The sequence below is a fragment of the Mixophyes fleayi genome, chromosome 3 (genome assembly GCF_038048845.1).
Source record: "Mixophyes fleayi isolate aMixFle1 chromosome 3, aMixFle1.hap1, whole genome shotgun sequence".
Classification (NCBI taxonomy): domain Eukaryota; kingdom Metazoa; phylum Chordata; class Amphibia; order Anura; family Limnodynastidae; genus Mixophyes; species Mixophyes fleayi.
The window spans coordinates 171,559,409-171,584,921 of NC_134404.1; the positions used below are offsets into that span (position 1 = coordinate 171,559,409).

Genomic DNA, 25,513 nt, shown 5'->3' on the forward strand with positions numbered 1-25,513 from the left:
AATCTATGGGCCAATTAAAAAATATGCTAAAGAAAGTACTGTAATGTAGTTATTATCAATGTGTAATGCAATCTAATGTATGGAAATGTTTACAAAACCTTTTTTTGGTGTTATACATGACCGCGTTAAAACTCCCCTTCACTCCCCTTAAATCTCGCAAACACAACTTTTAACACACGGGGGCAGCATTACCTCTTTCAACTGAATTGCACAAGTTTTCCCGCTGCGCTAAGTCAAAACGGTCGCTATTGCCTTCAAAAACCCGTGGGATTTTTTTTTTTTACCCGGCGGGGGAAAAAACCGCTAACAATTGAATACGCCCCTTAATATTGGCTCGAACTGTATACTACCTATAGCTTTCAGTTAGGGTTTATTTATGGCAAGCGTAGTGGTGAATCTGGTCATAAAGCACAACAGAAGAAAAAATGAGAAACATTTTAATACATAATGATATGTCTTTATTTCATCAACAGAGATGGTGTCTAGACAAAAAAAATTGAGTTAACACTAGCAGTTCAAATAAATGAAATTTGCACAATACTGTATTTACACATTTTAATTCATTAGTTCATAGCATTGCATTTTCTTTCAAAAAAGGTAAAAACTTTTAGTAACATATATATGAGCGTAAACAGCTCATTTGTACAAGAAAGCCACAAGAAAAACCACAGTTACTTAGAAAAAATAATAGACAAGCTTAAGAACTAGTACAATAAAATGCTGCATTGAATTAAGTTACATCGCATAGAATCTGTGTAAAAAGTATGTAGAAAAAACACCTGATGTAACCTGTTACAGTCATTGACCAGTTATGAGAGGTACAGAGGATTTTACAGGTAGATGTGTGTGAAACGGTCCATTCTGTTTGACCTGGGGAGGAAGGAAATGGAGGTAGCGGCCTCCACTTGCATTCACTGAGAAAAACCCTGTTTGATATGGAGTTTGAAGATTGTAAGGCAAAACAAACAATAGGTGCACTTGTATCCAACTGATTATACAACTTTATGAACATTCTGACATCAGCAACCTGGGTGGGAGAAGAAACGGGTGTTGCTTTGGTCAGCATAAGTCATAACCACAATTTTAAGCCTCAGTAGAGCAGGAATGAAAAAGAACAAACAAAAGACAAGCTACCCATTCAAAACTGAATCCAGAACCATTGTTTCAACATGATTTATACAGTTATGTTTTGCCCTGGTATTTTACAACATATGTTTACTTTCGAGAAATTTAACTTTGCTATAATTAAATATGAAGTATAGTAATTAGTGAAGCAAATTAAAGAGACTGTAAAGATGAAAACAAAACAATTTCATTAAATTAAGTGCTTAGCTTTAGTCTTTTTAAAGTTAAATTTTGTATCCTTTTTGGTTGTGGTACCTTCAATTTACCATTATGTGATATCGAGTTTCCAATGGACAGCATTGGATATCATAGCTGGGCACTTCTGATCTGTAAAATACACCCACAAACCAAGCTAGCTATTTATGGGTGGGGCTTATCATGGGAAGAGGAAGCCTTCCTGTGTCAGGCCATCTTAATTATGGCAAAACCCCTCCACACAGTGCACTGCAGGCCAGAAATTCTCAACTTAGCTTAATACTTGAAATTAAAAAGGAAACACATAACAAAACAATGTAGCTTCTCAACTTCAGTCCCAGAAAAGTCACAAGTGATGTGTATACAAGCAACCAAAACGACATGGCTAATTATCGTCTACACATAAGCCCACTGTGTTTAAAACTACATACATAATGAGATAACCATCCAAACTCGTTGTTTAATATCAGCAATTCCACCTGGGTATCAAAATGGCAGGTGTCCAATCCGTGATCCTGACACAAGTGCCTATGTATAGGAAGCACTACATATCAGTATTCTCCCACCAGGAATATCAGCTGTTACAGAGAGGTGCCAGGGGGATGAGGTGAGTATTTTCCAAGCATCAGGGGTCCCAAGCTTTGGATCCCCATTGTTCAGATACTTAGGAGTTTTTAGAAACAGAGGTGTACAGTATCTCTAACAACAGTCACAATAATCATGGTTGCCTTTTTGGTTGGATAGTGCACACATACAACATAATAGTAATAATAATAAAAATAATAATAAGTTGTGGACATATGGGAATATGATGACCACTGTCTTTCAAGTATTGCTACCCATGAATAGCTATGTATAAATAGGTCAGCTCCTCTCCAGAAGTGAGTGGCTGTCAGCACAAAACAAAGTAACAGGTTTTGTTTTTTTTTTGCTTATTATTCAACATTGCATAATTATGGAGCCATTTAACCATTTAAGTGCTGAAGAGTACTGTAATGCACCCAAAAAAGCTAAACATGGCTCAAAATTATGAACAGCTAAAATAAAATAGTTTCTGAAATGTTTTTTTTTCTTTTTTATGCTTTAGAAGAAGAAAAATAATTTCATTGTCACATATTCCGCTTTTATAAATCCTCTATTTATAATGCATGTATACTTCCTATGTACACCGACAGTAGGCCAATATATATGGTAATACAGCAACCAAGTGGAAGCCAAAGTCATTAAATATTATTGGATTTCATTTCATAAATACACAAACTTACATTACTGCACATATTTGTTAAGCAAATCATCTACCTTGGTATTATTTACAAGAAGTAGATGAATGTAGCACTATATTCCAGAAAAGCTGAAAAACAAAAAAACATGAATGTGTTGGATTATGAAAATGAAGAAATTATGTGGAGAAAGCAAGACCAGTGGGCTTGCATTACAGTATGTGTAATAATGAAGATTCTAAAATATTCCTCAGAAAATAAGCAAGACAAGCTTGTGTTACATTGCGCAAGTTTCTGAAGGTTCAGGGTTAGACTATCAAGGTTATTCATAGAATAACTAGTAAAAGTAATTCAAGGTTTAATAATAGAATCTTCTTGTACAATATAAGTTCACTGTCAGTATGACACAATGTAAAAATTATCCATCTCCTGTACTCCATGGAGGCAGCCATTTAAATACAGCCTAGCACTTCATTAGGAACCAGTGACATTATTTACTGACTTTAAAGTCTCCATTCCCATGAATACTGGTTTAAATCACAAAATGGCTGCCTCCTCTCTGTTTAGGTAGGGGTGCACTTAAAGCAATGTGTTCGTTCTAGCCATGAAAGAGCCTCTCCTTTCTCTACTATTGTGGAAGAGAACTCATTGCATCTTAATTTGTCATAATCTGTTATTTTCTATTTACATACCAGGACACAGTGCAAAATGTAATATATCGGATCATTTCTATATCTCAGCATAGTCCATAATAATCATAAATACAAACATTTAGGTTATTTGGCTATGAGCCATACATATTACCTTTTTCTGTACACTGCAATAACTCTTATTTAGCGTGAAGCTATCACAACAAAACACATCATAAAATGGCAGTCCAAATTAAATAGAAAAAAAAATAGTATACTGCTCTGAATTAAAACTCCACTCCTGTGGCTTTGGCAAGATGTGAAAGGATATTAAGAAAATAATAATGATTGGAAGGATCTATACTAATACATCATAATTAGCATCTATTCACCATTTTATAGTAGTAAATTGTTCAATTAATTCTCCACGGTTCTGTTTTATAGAAATTACTTTTTAATATACAGTATGTTGGGTTATGTTTCTTTTATCCTCCTACATTATGGGAGATTTTTAAGCTTATTTAAGTGCTTGTTTTATAGCTTTACATATACTCTACCCAATTAATCACATTGAATATTGTTTTGTAAAGTGCTTAGTCAGTATGGTTGTCCAAAAACTTCTAGGAAGAAAGAGCTTTGTTTCCAATAAGTGAGAACATTTTACAAATCTAGAACCCACCTCCCCCTATCACTGTAACATGAAAGCCAAAAATGTAATAATTTAATATTTTATTTTTCTAGTTTTGTGTTTTTTCTATTTTGTATAATATATTCTTATTTGCTTAAAATAACTTCCATGCTTAAATAACCACAAAACCTAAAATGCAAGTTGGCATAAATAAAACAGCTTAAAAGCCAGCCACACACAAACACTGACCAATTTAGCCATGCATGTAGGTGGTCAAATAAGATGACATCAGGCCACCTGACACATGGGTTGAGTAGCCAGATCTTTCTTGGAGTCATTGACGCAGGTTATTGAGGACCAATAATGACTATAGTTGTCAATAAGCCCAATAACAATAATATATGATTGATCCATATCACATACGTAACAATATTGATTCAATTGTCAAATTTTACTGCATTTGTAGCCAGCAATTTTCAGCATCTCATTAGAACAGATGATATTTGAGATAAAGTTGTCACTGTAAAGCTGGATATTTTTCAACACACAGAAAACTTTGTCATCAATTCCATTAAAGAAAAAAAAAATAATTAAATTTCTGGGGCCCTTGCAGCTCATGCTGGATTCACCCTTGCCTTGGCCGGTTAATAGTCAGCTATCGACACCCTGGAGAACTTTAAATGATTACAGCTAGCAATGCAGCTGTACCAAGAACACTGATAGGAAAGGGGTTTTGCAAAAGCTGGGGGTGGGGCTGTTTTATAAAAACAAAAAAAACAACATTAAGTGGAGTCCTTCCTTAGGGACACTATAGCTGGTCTCTTTTAGTCTCTAGTTACAGAAAAAAGAGCACTTCAGTATCAAATGTATTATTGGTATTATATTTATGTATATTTGTTGTCATAGTCTTTTTTACAGGCTGTATGCATGCAGGAGTGGGTTCATTTAGTGGCAAGCTGTCAAGCCAGACTCGAACGACCAGGCACTTGCCTCCTCCTTGCCAATCCTAGTGTACTGGATTGGCTGGCTAGGACAAGGAGTTGGGATATCTGTGGCCTGGGACTTATGTGTTTTTGTTAGGATTTATTGGTAGACCAGAGTCTGAAGATTATGTCCGAATTTCTTAATTTGAAGGTTTTGTGATTTCATTAGGTGACATACTTTAAGAAACTCATGGCACATGCGATTTCTTGCAATTAACTGCACAGTAAATGTAAATAGAATGTTTAGTATCTTAAAATATCTGTTATGGTACGTGAACTGTAAAATACTGTATAACTTTTAATGTTATTAGTAGCTCTTTTAAATAAGATAAGATGCATTTGAGGTTTAGTCCTTAAAAAGGAAAATATTTTCTGAATGCAGGATAAATACTGCATGCTGCAAACTCATGCTAGCCAGCTCTATTTGTAAACTACATGTTAGAGTCGGGCTAACTGTGCTCACTTCACAGGTTGCACATTTTTCATTTTGTCTAATGCAGCACAAATTATTTTTTCCAGGTGCAAACTTTGCACCCAGTAATTGGATTTGCTCCTAACTCCTAATCAGCCTCTAGATGTCCAGTGTAAGATCTTTCAAAACATTATTCAGTAACAAACAGAAAGGATTATTGTCATACTGCCAGTTATAGCATCAAAGAAATGCATCATTTACTTTTGCACCCAATTACTATCATTCAGGCTAGTCATTGTATGCTAGTTATTCAGAATGACTTTTCAATATAGGCTATTTTGGAAAATACACCTCCCATTGACTTGTAGCTAAGCAGTTCAATGGGAAGTGCAACTACTTGTGCATTATCATGGGTATTGCATTTAAAGTGGTGCGCCATCCCCAACAACAGATAGCTCAATATTTTCTCCTGCTAAAACGTAGTCAGCAGGGGTGCAAGAATAAATGGATCCCATAGCAATATTTTGAAATGACTCCATCCCCTCTTTCCCTTTCCATACAATACTACTGTTAGGTGAGATGTGAGCAGATGTACACACCAGTAAGTAGGCTAATGGCATTTACCTACTACCTGTGGACCTCACTGCAGCTCACGCTTTAAAATGTACAAGGCCGGTTTTTTTGCAGCCTGTGAGAAGCAGCAGATATACAGCGAGGCCTGGGATAAAAATACCACTTTAGTATTTCTGTTTCAGTTCCTTCCTGTATTTGTCTGGTGTTATACCGGGTCTCATTGTGGCTGTCGGGGTCCACCCAGCAGCCACAGTGAGATGTGGTCATTCATCAGTAAGGTCAATCTGATTCACCAGTAGAGCTTAGTTTCACGAGAGAGAATAAGCAACTGCTCTGGAGGCCGCTAAGTAATGTGTTGCTCTGGGAGGGATAATGTTTAAATATGTTGCTATAAGGGTGAGATGGTGGGGTGTAAGAATGTGTTACTACAGGGATGGGACGTGTTGCTAGAGGGGAGCATGTATACAGGGTGAGCAGGGGGGTTCATCGACAATGGCAAAGGGGCAAATATGTTGCAGAGGTGGGGAAAAGAAATGTGTTTCTACAGGAGTGAGGCAGGATATATTATTATAGCGGTAAGAGGGAAAATTTGTTACTATAAAAGATGGTGAAGTGGATGTGTTACTACAGAAGTGAGGGAAGCCACATCTATTACAGGGAAGCGACATGGCTCATTCCCTATGTGACTTGACCACACCTAGTATATGGGATGGCTCACTGCATTAGAACTGGACACTAGAGGGAGCATAGCATACATCAGTACATGGTAACAAGCAGCCCTAGGGCCACATGTGACCCTATGAGCCTTCACCTACAGCCCCCAGATGCTTACTGCATTGTTTGTTATAGCTTGTAACACTGCTTAAAATGTCTGCTGATGTTATTACAGATAGGGGTCTCTTTCTTTGATTTAATGTATTGTTTTAATTTAGAACTGAGACTAAAAGGTAATGTGTGGCCCTTTTGAAGGTTAGAGGGCCGCACCATGTGGCCCCCGAAGTGTATCAGGTTAATCACTGGCATACATAGTACATGAAATGTCTGCTTCTGAGACTAGACATGTCTAGGAAACTGTGTGCAGTATCCCAATAATAAAGCAGCACAGAAAGAAACAGTAATCATTTACAAATCATCTTATCATTAAATGGCTCTTATTAAAGACAATTATGGTTCAACCTCCCTTTGTCTTTCAGTTTGCAATTGTACATCTTTATGTCATGTGTAACTAATATCCTGGGTACAATCCCTGCAAAACCCTGCTAAATATAACATACACATCTTGTATAAGCATCAGTCTAGTGTAAAAACCTAAGTACAGCTCACATGGATGGTGGATGTTACACGTTCACAAATCACTGCTCATCACCAACTTCTCTTTAGCTGCTATTACAATGTAAATAATGCCCATTCAATATTGTGAAAATACTGCAGTTATACCATACTTGTCCACTCTCCTGGAATGTCCGGGAGACTCCCAAATTCCAGGTAGGTCTCCCAGACTCCTGGGACAGCAGACAATTCTCCAGCATCCTGCCCACTTCCTAATGACGCCATCTGCCATGACCCGCACCCTCCCACCACACCCCCCTCTTGAAGAAAAAACTCAATGTTGGCAAGTATAAGTTATACGGACCTCAGAAGTACACAAGTGAATGAGGCCATCTCTAGATATAGACCCAGGCAGCTGTATGCATGTTAATGCTCAATTTGGCAAACTACTTGGGTATTAAAATATGGAACTATAGATGTCTAAACTGCAAAATTTACATTTAAAAAAAACAAAAAACCCCATGAAGGTAAAATACATTGTTCAATGTCAACCTAACATTTCACTGCAGCTCTGCTAAAAAGAAAGATATGATTTTTCCACTCAGCTAGATAGCTGTAACTTCTCCCACATCTTTAGAACAGTGTCCTGGTGAGACCTCGTACAGGTCACAAAGCTGAAAAGTCCGTCACTGTCTGCTTGTTTAGTTAGAAAAGCACCACCACCAGCTAACATGGCAGCCTGTTGCAGAGAAGTGATAAGGAGCTTGGTGGACACATTTAGTTAAGTACAAACACTTCAGTTTTAAGTGCATATTATTTAACTCAGTAATACACAACCTGTATATAGCTTGGCTTTACTTGCTGTCTAAGCTATGCTGATACTGTAGAATGCAACCGTATTAAAGGTTGTGGTACTGGCAACACAATTCAAATTATACATAGTACATTAGTAACCCTGGTTGACATTAGCAGTACAAATCTCAATGAGTTACCACAATGGCCACATGTCATTGGATGGACAGCTCTTAGCAAGTCTCTTTACTATAAAAAATAATTACAGTACACTGTCCTATTTTACACAAACTTTAGGATATGAAGATGCATAGTGAAAACTATTATTTTATTGGCAAACATAGTAGCAGAACATGTGACATATGCTCTGTATTAATACTATTTAATTACAAGAAACTATTAATCTCACTCCCTGCAGCACCTCTAGTGGTCTGAATAATACTACTGCTGACAGTAAAGCAGCTGGGTGAACCTACTGTTTGACTAGTAACATACACATATATACTTTGTATGGCTTATTGTTTAAAATTATCATCATCTGCGTAGATACAATATTTTATATTCAGAGCAAATTGACAAATGGTATTTTCAGCAGCTGTGCCTACCAAAACACTGTAAATTGCTTTAAAGTTAGTTTAATGTAGCCGTTAAAAAAACTTGTAGTCAACTGCTGTCGACATACCTTAAAAAGTGTGTGTGTGTATAATATATATATATAATTTTTTTTTCAAACTGGCTCAGCAGTAATAGTTCTACATGCAAATGACGTTATATACATTTAAATTAATTTAGCGGACACCAATGTGGAAATTTTTCCACTGAGAAAAGTCCCTACTTTGGCGGCTTCCTATTTGTGATTACCTGAAACTCGGGGATAGTACAGCAGATATACTTATTATGATATATGTGAAAGAGAGTGTACAGAAATAATCACCAACATTCTCCTTAGAATGTGTTTGCAATGAGGTGTAATATAAGAGTGGCAGAAAAAATACAATGAAACACTTAGTGAAGAAAGGAGTTTACATAGAAAGGAAAATAAGAAGATCCAAAGCGATACTAATAGTGAATATATGGAAATCAGATTATTATTGTTTATCAAATGAAGAAAACAAGCAGCTTTGGATAAAGTAATTAACAGAAATTTGGATACACAAATGAGAAAGATATACATGCAAATGTTGCAATAAACCAGGATGGAGATATTAAGGGAATGCAAAGCAATATATTTAAAGATGAAAGCTGATGTGAAGATTGGCAGAGAGAATGGATAATATAAAGAGTAAACCCAGCATAATTAAGTATGTTGAGGGCATCTGCTCTTCAGCCATTCCACTTACTAATAGTCAAATGACCGCCACATTACTATTTGTTCTCATTTAATGAAGGTAATAGGACTGGTACAATGTATATAACCTTACGTATATAGATTTCAGAAATGATGTACACAAACAAAACAAAAAATGTATATTGAGCAGCATCAAACCCTATGCAAGTGTGAGAAATTAGCAAACCACAAACAAAACTCCTTGGAGATACTGGCAGTTACATAGTTTCTGTCCTTGCTGAAGCCTATTACTCATAGTTGCCTACTCTCCCGGAATGTCCAGGAGACTCCCGAATTTCTGAGAGTCCTCCCGAGAGTGCAGGCAATTCTAGCGGATCTCGGCCAGCTTTGTTAAATTAAAACGGAGGGGGCGGGACTTAGTAACGTCTTGCATGCGTCATTGTGGCCTGTCCCGTTTTTATTGGTTCAAAATACTGATGACAGTTTGGGGGTGGGGCTAATGACACAATTCTTTGAGCCCCGCCCTACACACCCAGGAAACATCTTGCCAATGTTGGCAAGTATGCTGTTACTGTTTAGTTTAAAGTAGTCATTTAAAAAAAAAATATCTAAAAAAGTAAATAAACCAAAGAATACCAAAAATTACAAAAGCTGAATGAATGAAACACTGGTGTAATACAGCACAGGCACAGCATTTCAAAGGCAATATCTGCAGTATGTATTAAAGCGGTGTGTGTGCGTGTGTGTATATATATATATATATATGCACATATATACACATATATACACATATATATATACACACACACACACACACTAAGACTTTCCACTTGTACCAACACTTATTTCTGTTTGTACTTTACATCTGATATTAAGTGTTACAATGTCCCTGAAGTTTTAAAAAAAATTATCTAGCCCACGTCTCCTTCAACATGAACTTCTAGCAGTTTCATCAGTATTTAATACAATGAGCCAAGATATCTTCTGGACTAAATGCCAGGCAAATCAATGCCGAAAACTTTAAGGCTCCATGTTATAAAGTTAAGAGGGACACTTTACTGTTAATTCCAGTTAAATTTGGCTTAGTGTATAAACACAATTATGAAACAATATAGAAAATGGAAATTTGAATACTGCGTTTAGAATTTTAGAAAACAGCACAACATATTTCCCATGCTAACATTCTCTACCAGTAAAACAGAACCTATTTTTAAAAGCAAAATGTGTCAAAAGCTCATGAAACGCACGTTAAAAAAACACATCACACAAGCTTTTACCCAGTTTTCCAGTGTTTATGTGCAAACGAGTCCTAAGAGATTCAAACAGTTTCCTTATGATCAGTTTTAACTTTGTTTGTTACAAGGTGCAGGCTTTATACTAATCCAACCAAATGTATGGAAATAAAAAGGATGTAAAACCAATGCATTTACCTATGTATCACAAACTTATAAGCACCTACATTATGTGTGCCGTTTGCCAGGTCTCACAGGAGCCGTTATTAATCTGTAAAGATTAGTTTTCCACTTAGGTGTTGTTACTCACAGTGCCCACTTGTAACGTGGCTTAGCCGTGCTCACAAAGTGGCATAAAACACATTTTGCGATCTCTAGGTAAGTATCTCAAACAAATTAGAATGCACAATCTAAAATACTAATTACATTTTGAAAGTGTATCTGTTAGCTGCACAGAGTGGATATAAATTCAAAAAAATGTAGCATTTTGTGCGTTGTACCTCAGTGATATCAATATTGCCTAAATAATTGAAAGGCTGCATTTTGGTATATCCCCATAATGGATGCTTACACTGCATGTAGACAATACATACACTTTGAGAAAATACATGTTATACCTTTTTACTGAAGTATAATTAAGAGAGGGTGTCTATTTGGGACTGGGATGATCTATCTTTAGGAGTGATTTAGGTTTGTGGTACAGATGTACAAACTAAAAGAAACATTGCATTAAAATGTTGAGCTCAGAAAAACCTCTACTTTGCCCGTGAAGAATAAAATACATCAGATTAATGTGGCTTTATGGTGCATTCATATCTTTATACCTTCAAAAACATGCTTTTCCTTTAAAATACTTATATTTTTATACTGCAAATACAATTTACGAGAACACAGTTTGTCATCACCACCAAAGTGAAGGTGACTATTTTAAAATTTATATCATGAACAGGAAAGGGGGTAATATAAAACAAGCCTTATGGCTAAAATAAAAAGGATTTCTATATGAAAACATTTAGAAATGATATCATTCACGGTTAGTAAAAAAAACAAACGTCACTGGTTCCTAGTGAAGGCAACACATTCTTATGAATATTGGTTCACACCACAAAATGGAGGCCTCCATGCGCCTAGGTGAAAAGTGCTCTTCAAAAGCTTTATTTACAGTGAGGGGGGGGGGGGGAGTAGTATTTCTTTGCATTCATCTTTGAGTAATTATCCACTGAGGAAGAGTTAAGAAAATGTGAAATAATAAAAAATACTTTCCAACGAAATCAACTTTTATCTTAGCTACCTAGTTTGTTTTCCTTATACCCCCTATGCATTTATAAATTTTAAAGAGCAGAATGGCACAGGGTATTTTAAAAGCAATTTGAAGCCGAGATTATGAGGCTTAATATTCTGTGCTGAAATAATACCTATCCTTTTAAAATGACTAGAAGAACCAACTTCTGTTTACGATTTAAGCTTATGTATCGTTTTGTTAATACTTTAGGGTTTTCACTTACCATAGGGTTAACAAGCAAGCCTGTGAGATAAAATATGCAAGAAAGAATTAGTATTTAATAAATTAAATAACTGTCATAATACAGGGATTTCCAGGCTGATTTATGAAAATGTGCTAAATACTTCTGCATTATACTAGCAAGACGGAGTAACTTTGATAAATCAGCCTGCTAGGGTACCCTCATGACTCTGATGTGGTGGTAGCAATTCTTGCAGCCTTTTAACTGTTCAATCTGGAATGGGGTACAGAAAGAGAACAACTGTTCCAGGACTGTACATAGGTAGATCTTGCAGACACAAATTCACTGGTTATTCACGGTAGAAACTACTAATGTCCTTCTTTTAAGTCCACAGGACAACAATTTCATAGTCATTTTATGTTACAGGCGAATCAAAGGAATGGGAAAAATAATCTAAGATAAGAAGCTTAATCAACTGAGAGATTGCTGCAGCACAAACACACAAACACAGTGCTTACATGTGTGCTGCAGGGTCTAAAATACACTTTAATATACATCTGAGCTGCCTAGAGTTGCATTTGCATAGCAACAATTCAAACAACAGTCAATTCCAACTTTTCTAAGTTTTCGTCTTCCAAATAAACAGCAACACAGCATATTCTCATGTGATCCATTATGTAAGTTTTGGGACTACAGCAATTAAACTAGTCACACTGTTGCTTGTGACTATGTAACTAAGGATAACACCTTGGGAAGTCAGGAAACCCCGATATAAATTATCGGGTAAAAAAAAAAAAAATATCGTCAAGAATTCCTGCACTTTTTAATGAGGTAAATGATTTTCATTGGTTTGATGGACTGCAGCGTACTCCCTTTGTCAACATTTTCTATTCTGATTTCTAAAGTGTTTCTTACAAAAGATCACCCACAGAAATCAAAAGTTTTTTTTTAGAACAGTTATTAAGTAGCCAGGATTGGAGAGGGATTAATCATGTTTCCATTTTACACTATATGGTAAATATTTGGCAAGAAAGTGTTCCTACATCCTAATCTCCTGAGTATTTTCCTTTTTGTTTTCTTTGTTATACAAACAAATAATGCATATGTAGTCATGTTAAATTTACACACACCAGCATAACTCAGTGCATTGGGCAAGGACAAAGTGTACAGTCTGAGTATGACAACAACAATCTACAAAGAAACTCTTTGATTGAATGAAAACTGGAGCGGTGATGTTCTGAAAAACATCCGTGGATAGGAAAATTAGACAAGGTTTATAAATAACTAGAAACTAGGTAATAGTGTCAGATTGAGAAAAAGAAGATAATAAGCAGTCTGTGGCATCAATGACATAAATAGGAATGTTGTATCTTGCGTGTACAGTAGAGAACAGAAGACTTCCAGTTTTAGGGTGTGAGAATTGAGGGATGCGTGGACTTTTTGCATATGGATATAGAACCTATGTACAGTTTGAAAAACAAATGAACATTCCGAGGAAATTCCTGAGATAGGTTTTTGTGACATGGTCACTGAGAATATAAGCTGCTGTTGGGTCCTCATGGATGTTATATGTCCATCCCTGTTAAGATCTGAAGTTAGAATACATTAACAAATGAAATCGAACGCAAGGAGGACAGTGTAGACACTGTATAGTTCCTTGTCTGAGCAAGGTATAGCACCATCGTGAAGGGATCTCCTACTTTCAGAGAGGAGGAAAATACTTATAAAACAGTATTGCTGCTAAGACTGCTGTAGTGTGCACCAATAACGTCTTCTGGAGGCAGTGGCAGCCAAAGGCTGACTGGTGACATCTGCTTGGCCATACAGCCGCATCATCAGACATTACTAGGAGAAATCTTTCCTTGGTTGTTCATCCGTCGTACATTTCTCGGTCATTTCCTGACAGAAATCCACTGTCACTGTCTGACTGTTCTGTTCCAAACAGGTTTGCCTCTCTGAGTAAGTACCATGGTCAGATCCCTCCAGCCCTCTTCTTGCAATACAATTGTCTGGTATGTTGTTAGAAATTGAGTGACCTCCAAGTTGTATTGGGGCTTGCTCGTTGCAGCACTGCATGTTTTCACCTGCATCCTGAGCGGTAACAAGACTTTGCTCTCCTCTTGCTGGTAATGGGTTAAATGCAGCCGCGTTGGGTAGATCCAAAGGCCTCAAGACAGGGCAGTACCTGTGCAGAGCTTGGATCTGCTCAGGACTCTGGATATCTCTACAGACTTCCTGGGACAGACAAGAGAAGTTGTCTAGTAGCTCTCCCATGCATGCCTTCAGCTGGTTCCTTTCTGATAACAGCTTTTCTTTTTCACACACCTACAATGAAGGACAACAAATTATATATTCATGGTTTCTCACAAGCCTTAATGCCATCACATGAAACATTTCATAAACAACATTTTTATTAAACATATTTTTGTGAAATTACAAGTGATCTGAGGTAGCTGAATTGCATATTATGTAATTTTATTTCACCAGATTACTACCAATCTGGTCTCCTGAACCCTGCTATGTCTTTTCTGCTATGTGGGATTCAAAAGTGAGCAACATGGATGGCTACACATTTTATGAGATTCCTATGCATCCTAATTTGTGGCTTAGTGGTTAGCACTTCTGTCTCCCAGCGATGGGGTCATGAGTTTAATTCTCGACCATGGCTTTATCTGTGTGGAGTTTGTATGTTCTCCCTTTGTTTGCATGGGTTTCCTCCGAGTGCTCCGATTTTCTCCGACACGACAAAAACATACTGGTAAGTTAATTGGCTGCAATCAAATTGATCCTAGTCTCTCTCGAACTGTGTCTGTCTGTGTGTGTCTATGTTAGGGAATTTAGACTGTAAGCTCCAATGGGGCAGGGACTGATGTGAGTAAGTTCTCTGTACAGCGCTGCGGAATTAGTGGCGCTATATAAATAGCTGATGATGATGATGTCAATGATGAAAATGTGTAACACTGAACTTTTCTTTTCCTGGAATTCAGATTCCTGATTCTCCAGATACCTAAAATTCTTGGAAATAGCTTGGTTATTTTATAAAATAAAAATGAGCGCTAAATTTAACATGTCAAATATTTGTGACATTGTCTGTTAAACAAATTATCATTCCCAATAAATCAGTGGGTTACATGAATTGTAGTACATAGCATAATAAAGCACTATATACCGAAAATAAAACTGTCATGTTGCCTTTGGGCACAAGTGACCAAGGTTAATGTGCGTTCACCCCTAGCAGCTCTCTCCTCCATAAAACTAGACAAACGTACTGGTAAGAGCTACAACCATATATTAATCTTATATATAAAGTATCCATAATTTTCCAAATATACAAACCAGTTTGGTCTCCACTAATTTATCCAAGATTAATCTGCTGGAGTGCTACTTCAAGATAGAAGCAAATGTTCCATTAATATTCAAAGAAAGGGGAGCAAGGGATCAAAAGACTTTAATAGTAGACATAGAAAAATTACAGATGGTTTACATTTCAGTCACATCCCGAGACCTTTATCTTTTGATCTTTATACAAGCCTGGAGAATGCAACTCTTTCTTTTGAGATTGCCCGAAATACAATGCCCCCAGAGTTACTTTCTGGCATATGTTCAAGTCATGTCCCATGATGCACAGATTTTGGGTATCAATCTCTACCGGTTGCCTCCTCATTATGTCCTAGGATTTGTCTCACCATAGAAGTAACCTTCAATAGACCAATATTCAAGTACATGTTTCATTTAACTGGACAGTTTTGGTCAATGATACAATGAACCATGAGAGATTCATGTACACTAGCAGAAAAGGCAGTAAGAAATATCATACTATATGATGCAACTGGTACATTTCCAAATTTTGTAGGCATTGTCCGGTCCTGGCAGACAATTCAATTACTTAGGGGAGATATCCTTTGTCCTCGCTAAAAAAAAATGGTACGTGTTTGGTTCTCAGCCCTACACAGCGGAGAGACATGCATTAGGAACATGTTGCTGACAAACTGTACATTTGACGAACACTATGATTTTTCAGGTCTATTATTGAATTGTTCCTTATATAGGTTGGGTACTATACAACAAATGTTGAAATCCCGACACTACTTACCCCAGCACAATTATAGCAAAGACCTCATCGCCAACTGAGTGGAAACAGCCAGCTTCAAACGGAGACTTTAGTAAATTACGGCAGCTGAAGATCCCGACAGTGTCCAATGACGTCAGATTGAAGGGACACACTCTCATCTGACCTCTTAAGATAGTAATTTAAGGAAGCACCTCCTGTACAATGTACATGGCTTATTAAACAACCATGTACAGGCGGCGCCTCTTTAAAAGGTCGGATGGCAGTGTGTCCTTTCAACCTGATGTCATCGGACGGTGCCGGAATCTTCAGCTGCCGCAATTTAGTAAAGTCTCTGTTTGAAGCGGTCAGTGTTTCCACTGAGTCGGCGATGAGATCTTCGCTGTAATCGTGCCGGGGTAATTAGTGTCGGGATTTTAACATTCGTAATAGTGACTACCTCCGTTTTATATTTGCATGAACTTCTAAGTGCTAAATCTACAATGTTTGTTTATATTATTTTAGTCCGTTTTAATCTCTCTAATGTCGAAAGAGATTTTTTTTTCTATGGGGATGTGTTGCTTGGAAAAAAAAATTTGCAATAAAAACACGCAATTAAGAAAATAAAATTTGGGGCCCATGTTACAGCATAACCAATTCACATGTTTACATTATAAGTTATTATAGGAAGGAATGCATAAGTGCCCTCTGATGTTGTACAGGCAGCCACACACCCTTAGAAAACTATCATATTACCCAGGGGTCAATTTCTAGTATGACCTGGAACATACAAAACATAACCTGTTGGGGGCATTTTGCAAACTTTCGCCACCATAAAAATTTCCCCTGGCTTTACCTTTTTTCTTTATTTTATGCTTGTGTGGAAAAAAAGATACGACTGCTAGTAGGCCTGCGAGATCCTGTAAATAGCCACATAACCATGAAATGTACAGTGACAGAAGAAGCACCGTCCTTTTAAGTGCAAAGCTACATCTTTAAATATTAATTCTGCATGCAACTATGCCACAAATATATTACCCAAAGCCATGGCACTGTTCTCAATCTCCACCTCATCACAGCGAGGTGATAGCAGGTACTCACCAGCTTATGTATTTCACATTCTAAGTTCTGTATACAGTCGAGTTTTCTCTTACGGCAGCGCTGGGCAGCTATTCTGTTCTTGCTTCGGCGCCGGACATCGTGAATAAATTCCAACTGTTCTGAGGTCAGCTTGTGCATCTTTATCATCATCTGGAAATCATTGCGTGGAAGATCTGTGATTTGATCAATTGGAAAGGGCAACTTAACCTACATGACAGAAGAATGAGAAGTGGTTTATTGGTTTCCACAAAAGAATCTCACCTCTGTGTACACATTCAATCAGCTTTTGTTCCACACCATGTGTTCAAGTACTGTTACCATTAAGATTCTTGATGTTTTGTATGTTTGTACAACATTAGCATTACAGTAAAATAAAAAAAATTCAAGGGCAGGAATCTAATGTTCCGCAGCCCTATTTTTGAGGGATCAAACCAAGCCATCCACGACTACAACCCAACAACACAACTCACCCTTCCCGACTCTCCACCAGATCCTCTTACCTCGTCAAAAAGAGGAGGTGAAAACATTGCTGTGTTACTTTCTAACAGACATGGCTCAATTCAGCACCTATGTTATAAACACAGATCCGTTTACTTTGATATCTCCTATACTGTTGGGAGATGGGACTGGTCTGAACTACTAAATATTCTCTGTAAAGAGCTGAATACTGTATATTGGTACTATACAAATAATAGATACTAATTACAGTAACAAAACCAGCTTGATTGTATAAATATCCAGGGAAGGAGTCCCCTTTGCAATGATAACATAGTCCCTTTTGCTCCTATTGGGTTAGGCTATTTACGAAGCACAATAAACTACCATGACTGCAAGCAAATGGTCGAGTTGTTACCGATTGAATGCTGCGCATATTGTGAATATTGCCATTAGATAGTTTTAAATCAAATTGTTTATTTTGTAGGCTTTCGATGCCTGGTGCATCTGAATTTACACAGTTTGGCGCTGAAAAGGTTCCTATAATCACTTATTCAATTCAGCACCCAGACAGAAAACAAGGATTTCTTTTATGGACAGATGAAAAGTTATGTACAAGAAACAAAACAAAACTGTCCACAATTTCAAAGAGGAATCCTAGTTTTATAATATATATATATATCTATATCTATATCTCCCCCTCATAATGGTATACTAAGTTAAGTACAATAAAAGCAATTATTATGTGAGCAACTTTACTTGGGACACAATTGTCGCCTACACTTGCGGGACGGGTGTTAAACAAGTCGGGCAAGTATTAAATAGGTAATGAAATTTTAGCACATAGTTTGAGATGTTTTGAAGGAGACTGATGCATATCTAAGAATGTCAAATAGGTTGGAGAAAAAAATAAAAAAAATAAAAAAATGAAAGATTAAATGCAAACTAACTGCATGTTGTCAAATAGGTTTTAAATCTATGATTCAAACCATGGCAATCTTATAAAAAAATACAATTTAATATTGTAGTAGCCATTTTTTTCCACAAGAGAGCAGCAATAGCATATTTTCAAAGAATAAGCAATTACTAGCCCAATTATGTAAATTAATAACAGAAAGTGTGACTATTAATCCAAAAATTCAGAAGTGAGTCTTTATTAGCAGGAACATAAAGTAACTTAGAGTTTTAGCAAGCAGTAATATGAGTAATACGAAAACACAAAAAATAACGCTTGGTGGTGATTCAAATCTGTTTTCACAAGACATTTTATAAGGGTACTAGAATTCCTTTAAATCTATTTAAAGTATGCTGTGGTTGAGATTTAATACTTATGCAAAGGAAAGAAGCTCATATTTTTATTTAACTAATAACTAGGGCTCACTGTCAACACTGGGTTACTGTGGCATGCAATGATGTCATCAATTATTCAGTCATGCTAAGAAGATTTTATTCCTGATGATCCCGTCAAACCTGGACGCTTGAGCTACAGTATAGTAAAATGTATTGGAGTGTAATGAAACACACATTTAGTGGGAAAAAAAACAAGAATGTGTCAGAATCCATGACAAAACAAGTATAGGTGATGTTACAAAATCTTTTCATTATTACCTTTAGCCACTACTCTTCATTTTTCTTGCACTCTATTTTTACATGTGCAGTTATTATATGTTTGTATTCTATTTACAAACAAACATGTAAGTGGATTAATTTATTGATTGATTATGGTTGACTGTGAGCCCTTTATTTAAGTCTTTAGTTTTGACAGGGATCCTATATTTTTGAAACAGAAATACTATTCCTTGGCGTTTTTTCTAGGTCAAATATATATTCCTGCTATATGGGTGCAGGCCTGAATTCTGGGAAAATAATGTCAGATGAAAAAGACTTCTATTGACAAAAACAATTACACATGGAGGAACTATTTTAATGAACCGCTAAAATCGGATTTTTCATAAATGAACCATGGAAGGGAAATACATTGGTCAATGTTAACCTGACTTTCCACTGAAGCTCTGTTTATAAGTATTAATAAGTTCACCTCCTCACACCAAGACATATAGCTGCAACTCCTCCAATATCTGTGGGACATAACATGATGGACTCTGATACTGGTCAAAAAGCAGAGATTGAACTGCTGCAATATTACTGGCTCTGCCTCTCAATATGAATCAATCAATCTACATTGTCCATTTCTGTGAAGTAGGTCTGCCATGATGTCAATCAGTGTCTGTTTATTTAGAGAAGCACCTCCCTCCTATCTTAGAAAACTGCTAGAGGAGCGATAGTGGGTATGTTGGACATATTTAGTAACACTCCACGTCTAACTGTATTTGTAGCATTTGATATAAAATGTTTCAGGATTGTGTCAAAACTAATGATATCTGGGCTAAACATAATATTTATTTTCATGTACACTATATCCATCAATAACTCATTTATTCAAAAAATATCATGAGCACATACACATTCAAACATCTGAATTCTGCTAATTTTATAATTGAGAATAAATGTATTTGTGAATGTGAACATGTCATTTCACATTGAATCAATTTTCATTTTGGAGCCTTAATTATTCATATAATATAGTCATTGTAAGCCAAGTGGGTGATTACGCATTACAACACTAGAGGGATCACAGAGCAGACTTTGGATGCTGCTCCAGTGTATAAATCCTGGCAGAAAAGCCTGAACTTTGCTTCCTTTCACACAACTAGTATTTCCCAGACTTTGTACCTCTGTAATGTGGGATATCAGCTACATCAGACACCCAAATAAATACACAGCACTGCACTTTAATCAGGACAAGTAACCTTAGACTTGATGATGTGGACTGCTGATTTGTACATCGATCAACCATAGTGTTTGGCAACAAAGATTTTACTAGCACATTTAAAGGGAAATATCCTCTATTTAGCATGAATATATATATATATATATATATATATATATATATATATATATATATATATATATATGTACAATAGTCATGGTATGCCTTCTCTATATATCTCAAATCATGTATACCCAATGGTATATTTAGGTATGTAATAGCCATTGATAAAATTTCTGTAAACTGCCTTTCTTTTCATATGCTTTCTTTGTATTCTCCTGCTTTAAAACAAAAACTTGTTTCTCCAAGGTGCTGCATGCTGTACATAAAATGCAATAGCAATATTGCACCGATTATCTGGTATAAATGAGATATTAGTGTTTGGGCTAAAAGTTTGGTGCTTTAGCAGTAAAGTACTGAGTGACAGAGTCATGCATGTAGGGGTCTTTAGGACACTTCAATATTACACAATGACATTTTACCATAGAATTTTCGATTAGTTGTGAAGGCAGGTTATGCTAGAAACGTAACAAGCACTCAACCCACAGTGGAGAACAAATGGGTTCACACTGTCGCATATGATGTTTTCCATGCACGGGTTTGGAAAGTCATGTTAGGCTGCATTCAGTTCTTATCTTTTGCATAATCCCTGTGTGTCTCGTATAACTTTATAAGCATGAGAAGGGCTCTCATGTTCCATGTATTCCCCAGGACAACCTCGCTTTTGCCCCTGGAAATTTGTAACTCTAAATATTTATTTTCTAGACCAAATGATGTACCTAGATTAATTTATAGAAATATGTTTCATTATACTCCTCTCCCAAGAGTACATTTTCTCATTTATACAGTATGTATAGCAAACACATCCATTCCCACCAAAGACCCACACATACATACACACATATATATATATATATATATATATATATATATATATATATATATATATATACACACACACACACAAGTTAACCCGTGCATGATACTCATGCATTCTAGTCAAATCAAGCTACTTAAGGTGTTAAAAAGGTTCTTGTCATGCATTTGGGCCATAGCCCAGGCCTCCTCAGGGGAAGAGCGTTACTTCCCAACGTAAGCGCCCTTTTTTAACGTGGTTTTGTCCACATGTCACCACCTCATCATTCTTCTCCATCACCTCATCCTTCATTTTCATCGCCACATCTATCCTGATGTCTATCCAGACACAGGGATCTTTCTCAGCGGTCCTGAGTATCACACTCCTCTCACTCTGTCACCCCCGGCAACCACTCCCCACTGTCACCCCCGGCAACCACCAACCACTCCCAACTGTCACTTCTCCTTCAAGAAATATATATATATTTTTTTAAAATCTTTATAAACACTTTTAACAATTAACAAATTAAATTAACAAATTAAAAACATCTTAGTATACAAAATTTCAGCCCTTTCTGAATTTTTTTTTACACACACACTAAGAATTTAGTAGGTCAGTGTATAACTCCGCCCAGCAGGTGGCACTGCAGCTTGGTTTTATTTTTTCCACACACACACACAGACAGACTAACACACGCCACTAGACATTTATATTATAGATATATGTATATATATCTATATCTATAATATAAATGTCTAGTGGCGTGTGTTAGTCTGTGTGTGGAAAAAAAAACAACAAGCTGCAGCGCCACCTGCTGGGCAGAGTTATACACTGACCTACTAAATTCTTAGCATTATCTAATACATAAAAGTAAAAGCCTAGCGGCGTGTGTTAGTGTGTGTGTTTGTGTGTGGAAAAAACTATTTTCTCAGAAAGGGCTCATCCAATTGACCTGAAATTTGGTATACTGACATTATTTGACAAAAAAATTAGAATAGTGAAGTCAGTTTACTTCCATCATCCCCCCTTCCCCCGTGGGAGGGGTAGTAAAGGCTAAATTTACGAGTTGAGGGGTCAAACTCATTTTCGTGAGGTAATTTTACCTCATGAACACACATTAAAAAGGGCGCTTGCGTCGGGAAGTAACGCTCTTCCCCTGAGGAGGCCTGGGCTAGGCCCAAATGCATGACAAGAACCTTTTTAAGACCTTAAGTAGCTTGATTTGACTAGAATGCATGAATATCATGCACGGGTTAACTATATATATATATATATATATATATATATATATATATATATATATATATATATATATACATGCAAGTTAACCCGTGCATGATACTCACGCATTCTAGTCAAATCAAGCTACTTAAGGTCTTAAAAAGGTTCTTGTCATGCATTTGGGCCTAGCCCAGGCCTCCTCAGGGGAAGAGCGTTACTTCCCGACGCAAGCACCCTTTTTTAACGTTGTTTTGTCCACGTGTCACCACCTCATCATTCTTCTCCATCACCTCATCCTTCATCTTCATCGCCACATCCTTCATCAAGCTACTTAAGGTGTTAAAAACTCCCCACTGTCACCCCCGGCAACCACCAACCACTCCCAACTGTCACTTCTCCTTCAAGAAATATATAGGTCAGTGTATAACTCTGCCCAGCAGGTGGCGCTGCAGGTTTTTTTTCCCCCACACACGCCACTAGGCATTTATATCGTAGATGTGTATATATATATATATATATATATATATATATATATATATATATATACATATACATACACACACACACACACAGGGTGATTCAAAAGTCGCAGTACACCCTTTTATTTCAAAAACTCTACAGAAATTGGGCCGATTTCAAGATGGCGCCCATGTTTGGTACTTACCGTAAAAGATAGACCACGTCACCCAAACCTTACTGGAGTATTTAGGTTTCCCAATTTCCTGTAGAGTTTTTGAAATAAAAGGGTGTACTGCGACTTTTGAATCACCCTGTATATTATATATATATACACACACACACACACACACACACACACACACACACACACACACACACATACCATAGGCAAACCGAGGGGAGTTTCCTAGTGCATGGAAACCCCCTCCAAGCCTGGGGCACTGTGTAATTGAGGTGGCTGGACCCTGCACCCGCTTCACACGGCTCTGCTTGAAAAGGGAGAGCTGCGTGCACCAAACAGTAGTGCACGCAGCATTGCCCATGTATATTATGGGGATAGGAAGAGTTGGAGAGCATCCAAGCACTGTCTAAAAATATAGCTATGCCCCCATGCATGCTGGTCACGCCCACTGGTCGTGTGGTGTGGAAACCCTCCTCTACAAATCCTGTGTTTGCTCCTGCATAAATACACACACACATATACATTATATATATATATATATATATATATATATATATATATATATATATATATATGTACACATATACACACACACACATACACATACACATATATACGTACATATCCATGCATATATACACACACATATACACACACACACACATATACATACAGTTTCTGTTAGCCCCTCCACAGAATGTATGTTTATATCCTCATTTAGGACCTCTTTAGTTGCCAGTCTTTGACTTCATATTCTCTGCCCTTGCCAAATCCAGTGTGTAAATCCTTACTTCACCAGTATATTTTCAGTGTTCCCATTCCAGAGTCTATATGACTGAAATGCCTCCCCCCATCTAGAGTTTCAATCAGTGCCCCTTTCTTGTCTCTTTCTCAAGATCCCCTTTCACTCTTCATTCAGTATTACTGAAAACAAATGTATGTATTATTGTTTTTATTTTAATTATTGTATTAATTCACTTTAATACATATTCAGATTCATTCATTTATATTAACCCCCGGTGATCTTAAAGACCAAATAAAGTCACATGTCCATTTTTCATGTGACAGTCCTGATTTTCATAAGTGAAAAGGGACATGGCTTAACAGTATAAGGATGTGACCATAGACTACATGGATTGCTGGCGTCACCATTTTTCCCATTGGTAAGTCTTTAGATTATCTAACTGAATACGCACAGTGTTTAACCTGCACCAGATCTCAAGAGGATATATCCTAAAGATTGATTAGTGGCTTCAAGCAAGAGCCAGTCGGTTCCCATTTCAGGGGAAAGGTGCTTCTCTGAGTATGCAGAGTGACTGACAGGTTTTCACAGTTGCACGTTGAAAAATCTACAATGTGAACTGGTGGACTAGGCCGATGATGCAACAGTAGCTCTGACTGCAGTCTCAGCATTGTGTCGTGCATCATTAGAATACTACTTAAATATGTGGCTAGTGGCTTCAGCTCCTTGCAATGGAGCAGGAAGATCATTAATTAAAATATTACTAATAATACTAGAAATAATACTCTATTAAACGTTAATTTTCAACAGAGCTGCATAAAAAGGTCAGGTTAACAGTGAACGATATAGTACCATCATGCTTCTTTTTAAAAAGTGTCAATTTGAGATTACAAGGTCCTTTAATTTGTAGGATGGAGTGTCCACCGGTGTTCTAAGTACAATCATAAAGCCAATCACTTTATCTGACTGCGATAAGGCAGCAGGAGATTCAAACGGATCAGGGAAATGTGTAGGGGGGAGGGTGATACATAATGGGACCGAAGCCTCAGCTTACCCAAATAGGTGACACCTTCTCCATGAGACAGTGCACACCTTATTTCATTATCCTTGGAAGAAAAGTTAGCAAATAAAATGTACAGAGAAATTGATTGAGCTTGTGCAGATGTTTAACAATAAGGAAACAGAAATTCGTGGTCAGTGGTGAGTTACAAACAGACTACAATTTAATGGCCTATTAAAAAAAAAAAAAAAAGACATGGGCCAAATATTGTCTAGCAATCCAAATAATTAGTTTGTGAACAGTTGTACTTCTCTGTTTGTTCACTTCAGTTTTGGTTTGGCAGTTTCCTTATGTGGGGGCGGTAAAAGCTGCTATTCTTTTGGCTGCTGGAGAGTATTGTGTCTGAATATTGAGTGTAAAGACAAAACATTACTTTAGAGACGAGTTGCTAATTGTCTTAAATCTCAAATATGTACTGCAGAATGGCTAAAGGGGTTTTCCCCCTACATATTAATTTCATAAACCAATCTTTTATATGCCCGGCTGTAAAAATAAAATTAATAAAAAAGGCAGTGATCCATCTTTCTGGCTTCCCTCTATCCATTTCTTTGTAGTACTGGAATTGGACAACACAAAGGGCTAGATTTACTAAGCTGCGGGTTTGAAAAAGTGGGGATGTTGCTTAAAGCAACCAATCAGTTTCTAGCTATGATTTTGTAGAAGTTACTAAATAAATGAAAGCTAAAATCTGATTGGTTGCTATAGGCAACATCCCCACTTTTTAAAACCCGCAGCTTAGTAAATCTAGCCCAAAGTCTGGAATATCAAAGT

The 25,513-nt window shown here is 36.9% G+C and overlaps 1 protein-coding gene across 1 annotated transcript in view; it reads right to left on the reverse strand.

The window, feature by feature from the left end:
* Positions 1-9,930: 9,930 nt before the first annotated feature.
* BACH2 (BACH transcriptional regulator 2) overlaps positions 9,931-25,513 on the reverse strand; it is a 209,840-nt gene continuing 194,257 nt past the window's right edge. The window contains exons 6-7 of the mRNA XM_075202783.1: positions 16,959-17,165; positions 9,931-14,134 (exon numbers count right to left, since the gene is read on the reverse strand). Coding sequence (XP_075058884.1) covers positions 13,655-14,134; positions 16,959-17,165 — 687 coding nt within the window. The 3' untranslated portion in view covers positions 9,931-13,654. The remainder of the gene's footprint in view (positions 14,135-16,958; positions 17,166-25,513) is intronic.